Below are 6,619 nucleotides of genomic sequence, written 5' to 3' on the forward strand. Positions count from 1 at the left end.
GAGAGAGAGAGATAAATTAAGAGAGTAGGTGTGAGAAAGAGAGAGAAAAGAGAGAGAGAGAGAGAGAGGGGGAGAGAGAGAGAGAGAGAGAGAGAGAGAGAGAGAGAGAAAATGAGTAGGAGTGAGAGAGACAGAGAGTTCACACCATCATTTCCAGTAGACAGATGTGGTGTCAGCGCGGCTGTTTAATTAATGGGAGCTGGAGGTGGCGATTGAAGTTCAGATGCCATAGCGTATGATTATGTATTTACAATCTGCAAAATGATCACCATTAAAAATGTGACAGAGAGACAAGCTCGCACAGTGTTATTCAGTGTTTGGGGGTGTCTGTCTGTCTGACTAACTGACTGGGGAAGTTCAGCTTTGGTTTGGCTCAGCAGCTCGGCTTTACGCCACCAGAGTTGGAGGGGAAAGGCACGTAGATGAGTATCAGGGATGAGAGGTTTGACTCTCAGGTGACAATCACTGATGATCTTTACCATGTTCACAACATTATTTACACACGAGCAAAATATTAAAAATATAAAAATATAAATTAACGATCATGCAAACAAAAACAAAAGTATTTAAAAAGCAGTTTTCCACCATTATCATATGTTGAATACCATTACTGATCATTATCACATGAGAGGAAGGTTATGTTGAATATCATCACTGATCATTGTCACACGAGAGGAAGGTTATGTTGAATACCATTACTGATCATTATCACACGAGAGGAAGGTTATGTTGAATACCATTACTGATCATTATCACATGAGAGGAAGGTTATGTTGAATACCATTACTGATCATTATCACACGAGGGGAAGGTTATGTTGAATACCATTACTGATCATTAGCACACGAGGGGAAGGTTATGTTGAATACCATTACTGATCATTATCACACGAGAGGAAGGTTATGTTGAATACCATTACTGATCATTATCACACGAGAGGAAGGTTATGTTGAATACCATTACCGATCATGAAGAACCATTTTGACCTGCATGTGATTGAGGTGAGATTTCATCTCTATCTGGTTGCTTGGCCACATTTATTTGTCATGAAAACAAATACGTATACAGCCGTGTGATTACTATTAAATAGAGTTTACAACTCTGTTTCGCCTTTGCAAACAAACATATTCGATTCATGTCTGTCTTAAAACGATATACAAATTGGTAATTTGAGAAAAAATTAGATTGCATTTTACGCATTTAATCAGCGTAAACATTAGTTCATTTATCAAGCGTTGTATAATTTGTCTTACATTGTTCCTTTTTTTACTCTTCAGTAATAACATATCTAGTTCTGCTATCCCTGCGGTCACATAGAGCTAATTAATCCATGGCAACGTCCCATAGCAACATCCCATAATATTATCTCAACTGGGCCAGGAGTACGCAGTAACCACAAACAATAACAATCCAGCACAACAACGCAACGTCAACAGAAAGCCCAGATGATGAAAAAGGTTCCATAACACATCACATTTTCAAAAAACATACATTTTTTGGGGGGTGATTTACAATTTATCTGGTTTTATGGAAGAATATACTCTGTGGTGGAAAAAAGGACTCGATTTGTCACACTTGAGTAAAAGTATAGACATATTAATTAATAGAAATTTACTCAAGTAAAAGTGAAAGTCAACCAGTAAAATACTACTTAAGTAAAAGTCTGAGAGTATTTGGTTCTAAATATACTTAAGTATCAAAAGCAAAAGTACAAGCATAAATCAATATTCTTGTTTTCAAAATGTACTGATAGCCAGGGGCACAATGCAACACTCAGGCATCATTTACAAACAAAGCATGTGTGTTTAGTGAGTCCTCCAGATCAGAGGCAAGTAGGGACGACCAGGGATGTTCTCTGTTTAGTGAGTCCTCCAGATCAGAGGCAGTAGGGACGACCAGGGATGTTCTCTTGATAAGTGTGTGAATTGAACCATTTTCCTGTCCTGCTCAGCATTCAACATGTAACGAGTGTTTATAAGTGTCAGGGAAAATGTCTGGAGTAAAACAAGTATTTTCATAAGGAACATAAGTGAGGTAAAAGTAAAAGCTGTCAAAATATATAAAGTACAGATACACCCCAGAAAATGACTTAAGTAGTACTTTAAAGTATTTGTACTTAAGTAGTACTTTAAAGTATTTGTAGTTAAGTAGTACTTTAAAGTATTTGTACTTAAGTAGTACTTTAAAGTATTTGTACTTAAGTAATACTTTAAAGTATTTGTACTTAAGTAGTACTTTAAAGTATTTGTACTTTACACCAATGAAAGTAATTGATGTGCATGTTTTTACATTTTAGTCAATTAGTGTATTCCTGTCAACCTGTCAAACACATAAGTATTATTGATCATTAAGATGATTTGAGCATTTACTTAAAAAAGACCTTACATCTAATCTGGCCCATTCACCTAATGAAGACGAGAAGTACCTATGGAATTCTCCATATCGCTAACTAACGACTACACAGATCAGAGACACTACTATCCATTGGTGTGGGTATGGAGACAGCTTGTTTGTATATATTTTTTTCTCTTCACTAAAATAATTTTGTTGGTTCTATAAATTGATCACGCTATTGATGGAACTGCCTACTTCCAATTCAGCCCGAGAGAGAAAAGACAATTAAAAGAATCGGTGTGTGTGTGAACGCTCACAGCTGGATAAACAGAGAGGATCCCATCACTAATTGGATCGTTAAGCGGTACTCTGTCAGATTGATGAATAATATGTGAAAAACCTGTGGCTGGACGTGGGAACAGTACACACTCTGGGAGACACTTTGGTTGTACAACAGTCATAGGAAAGGTCACAGACTGTTCTCTGCTCACGGTAACATCATCTACACACTCTGGGAAACACTTTGGTTGTACAACAGTCATAGGAAAGGTCACGGACTGTGCTCCTCTCACGGTAACATCATCTACACACTCTGGGAAACACTTTGGTTGTACAACAGTCATAGGAAAGGTCACGGACTGTGCTCTGCTCACGGTAACATCATCCACACACTCTGGGAAACACTTTGGTTGTGCGTAGCGGCGTTTATCAACAGTCATAGGAAAGGTCACGGTAACATCATCTACAAACTCTGGGAAACACTTTGGTTGTGCTCAGCGGAGCGTTTATCAACAGTCATAGGAAAGGTCACAGACTGTGCTCTGCTCACGGTAACATCATCTACACACTGTCACTTGGCTTAGTTATCGTGAACAATATATGCTGGCCTGCAACTAGATGACACGATGAGGAATAGTCTTTAATCTGAGATGTATGTTAAAGAGGAAGAGTTAGGGTCAAACAGTGACAATTTATCATATACAACAAACTAAGCAATACTCTTCTTATTGGATAGTCAACTGATTATTATACATTTTGTGGTATCTGAGAGAGAGAGAGAGAGAGAGAGAGAGAGAGAGAGAGAGAGAGAGAGACGACATGGCCAGTTGACAGTCTAGATGAGGTATCACTAGGGACATGGCCAGTTGACAGTCTAGATGAGGTATCACTAGGGACATGGCCTGTTGACTGTCTAGATGAGGTATCACTAGGGACATGGCCTGTTGACTGTCTAGATGAGGTATCACTAGGGACATGGCCTGTTGACTGTCTAGATGAGGTATCACTAGGGACATGGCCAGTTGACTGTCTAGATGAGGTATCACTAGGGACATGGCCTGTTGACTGTCTAGATGAGGTATCACTAGGGACATGGCCTGTTGACTGTCTAGATGAGGTATCACTAGGGACATGGCCTGTTGACTGTCTAGATGAGGTATCACTAGGGACATGGCCTGTTGACTGTCTAGATGAGGTATCACTAGGGACATGGCCTGTTGACTGTCTAGATGAGGTATCACTAGGGACATGGCCTGTTGACTGTTATCCTCCATCCACACACTGATCTAACAAATAGAGCTGTCACTACTCTCTCTCACTGCACGGTGCGCCCACTTGGTAAGGCTTGGTGATTAATATCTCACTGCACGGTGCGCCCACTTGGTAAGGCTTGGTGATTAATATCTCACTGCACGGTAAGCCCACTTGGTAAGGCTTGGTGATTAATATCTCACTGCACGGTGCGCCCACTTGGTAAGGCTTGGTGATTAATATCTCAGTGCACGGTGCGCCCACTTGGTAAGGCTTGGTGATTAATATCTCACTGCACGGTGCGCCCACTTGGTAAGGCTTGGTGATTAATATCTCACTGCACTCTGCCTGCCAGCAGTCGAGGTACTGAGGGCTTTTGACAGTTCAAAACCACATTCACACACAGTTCAAAGCCAGAAAACACACAGCTGTGAGTGACATTCGATAAAGCCACAATTGTTAGACACCTTTGTGGATTCAGGTAAAAAACAACAGGTGTGTGTAGCTCCAGCTGCGGTGATGAGAGACGTCATCTCCCCTGGATGTGGCTGCTGGTGTCTGCTGGTGTCTGGGCCGCGGAGGCATCGTCTGGGCCGCGTAGGCATCCTCTGGGCCGCGGAGGCATCGTCTGGGCCGCGTAGGCATCCTCTGGGCCACGGAGGCATCCTCTGGGCCGCGGAGGCATCGTCTGGGCCGCGGAGGCATCGTCTGGGCCGCGGAGGCATCGTATGGGCCGCGGAGGCATCGTCTGGGCCGCGGAGGCATCGTATGGGCCGCGGAGGCATCGTCTGGGCCGCGGAGGCATCGTCTGGGCCGCGTAGGCATCCTCTGGGCCGCGGAGGCATCCTCTGGGCCGCGGAGGCATCGTCTGGGCCGCGGAGGCATCGTCTGGGCCGCGGAGGCATCGTATGGGCCGCGGAGGCATCGTCTGGGCCGCGGAGGCATCGTCTGGGCCGCGGAGGCATCCTCTGGGCCGCGGAGGCATCGTCTGGGCCGCGTAGGCATCGTCTGGGCCGCGGAGGCATCGTCTGGGCCGCGGAGGCATCCTCTGGGCCGCGGAGGCATCGTCTGGGCCGCGGAGGCATCGTCTGGGCCGCGGAGGCATCCTCTGGGCCGCGGAGGCATCCTCTGGGCCGCGGAGGCATCGTCTGGGCCGCGGAGGCATCGTCTGGGCCGCGGAGGCATCGTCTGGGCCGCGGAGGCATCCTCTGGGCCGCGGAGGCATCCTCTGGGCCGCGGAGGCATCCTCTGGGCCGCGGAGGCATCCTCTGGGCCGCGGAGGCATCCTCTGGGCCGCGGAGGCATCCTCTGGGCCGCGGAGGCATCGTCTGGGCCGCGGAGGCATCGTCTGGGCCGCGGAGGCATCGTCTGGGCCGCGGAGGCATCCTCTGGGCCGCGGAGGCATCGTCTGTGCCGCGGAGGCATCCTCTGGAGCCTCCTCTGGCTGGTGAATTGGGATTGAAGGAAGGGCTTTGTGGAATCAGTCATGCTACTCTCTCTAGTCACCAACATGGATATTAACTCAGTGGCAGCAGTCCTGGTGGAAGGGAAAATAACGCCGACCACGGAAAACATTCCAGCTTTTTCTTTCTTCTCCTTTTTCATTTTTCTTACAAGCATCGTCAGATCTGAAAATGGTTTCATCACGGTGGGAATGTGAGGAGGGTTGAAATGAGAATTAAATGAGGACATTTCCCTGGTACTGTACCACTTGATAAAGACACCAATCTTGAAACAAATAAACTAATCTGACTGTCTCTTTTAAAACTCACTCATGCTGCCAAACATACCCTTGTAAAACTGACCATCCTACCAATCCTCGACTTCGGCGATGTCATTTACAAAATAGCCTCCAATACCCTACTCAACAAATTGGATGCAGTCTATCACAGTGCAATCCGTTTTGTCACCAAAGCCCCATATACTACCCACCATTGCGACCTGTACGCTCTCGTTGTCTGGCCCTCGCTTCATACTGTCGCCAAACCCACTGGCTCCATGTCATCTACAAGACCCTGCTAGGTAAAGTCCCCCCTTATCTCAGCTCGCTGGTCACCATAGCATCTCCCACCTGTAGCACACGCTCCAGCAGGTATATCTCTCTAGTCACCCCCAAAACCAATTCTTTCTTTGGCCGCCTCTCCTTCCAGTTCTCTGCTGCCAATGACTGGAACAAACTACAAAAATCTCTGAAACTGGAAACACTTATCTCCCTCACTAGCTTTAACTTAAGCACCAACTGTCAGAGCAGCTCACAGATTACTGCACCTGTACATAGCCCAACTATAATTTAGCCCAAACAACTACCTCTTTCCCTACTGTATTTCATTTATTTATTTATTTTGCTCCTTTGCACCCCATTATTTCTATTTCTACTTTCCACATTCTTCCACTGCAAATCTACCATTCCAATGTTTTACTTTCTATATTGTATTTACTTCGCCACCATGGCCTTTTTTGCCTTTACCTCCCATATCTCACCTCATTTGCTCACCTTGTATATAGACTTGTTTATACGGTATTATTGACTGTATGTTTGTTTTACTCCATGTGTAACTCTGTGTCATTGTATGTGTCGAACTGCTTTGCTTTATCTTGGCCAGGTCGCAATTGTAAATGAGAACTTGTTCTCAACTAGCCTACCTGGTTAAATAAAGGTGTTCTCAACTTGCCTACCTGGTTAAATAAAGGTGTTCTCAACTAGTCTACCTGGTTAAATAAAGGTGTTCTCAACTGACCTACCTGGTTAAATAAA

General features: G+C 45.2%; 1 protein-coding gene across 1 annotated transcript; it reads right to left on the reverse strand.

The window, feature by feature from the left end:
• Positions 1–4,393: 4,393 nt before the first annotated feature.
• LOC135513386 (foot protein 1 variant 2-like) lies at positions 4,394–5,269 on the reverse strand. Its single transcript, XM_064936311.1, has one exon. It carries the CDS (start codon positions 5,267–5,269, stop codon positions 4,394–4,396), a length of 876 nt encoding a protein of 291 aa, XP_064792383.1.
• Between the last annotated feature and the right edge of the window lie 1,350 nt (positions 5,270–6,619).

Source organism: Oncorhynchus masou, chromosome 24, assembly GCF_036934945.1.
Source record: "Oncorhynchus masou masou isolate Uvic2021 chromosome 24, UVic_Omas_1.1, whole genome shotgun sequence".
Classification (NCBI taxonomy): domain Eukaryota; kingdom Metazoa; phylum Chordata; class Actinopteri; order Salmoniformes; family Salmonidae; genus Oncorhynchus; species Oncorhynchus masou.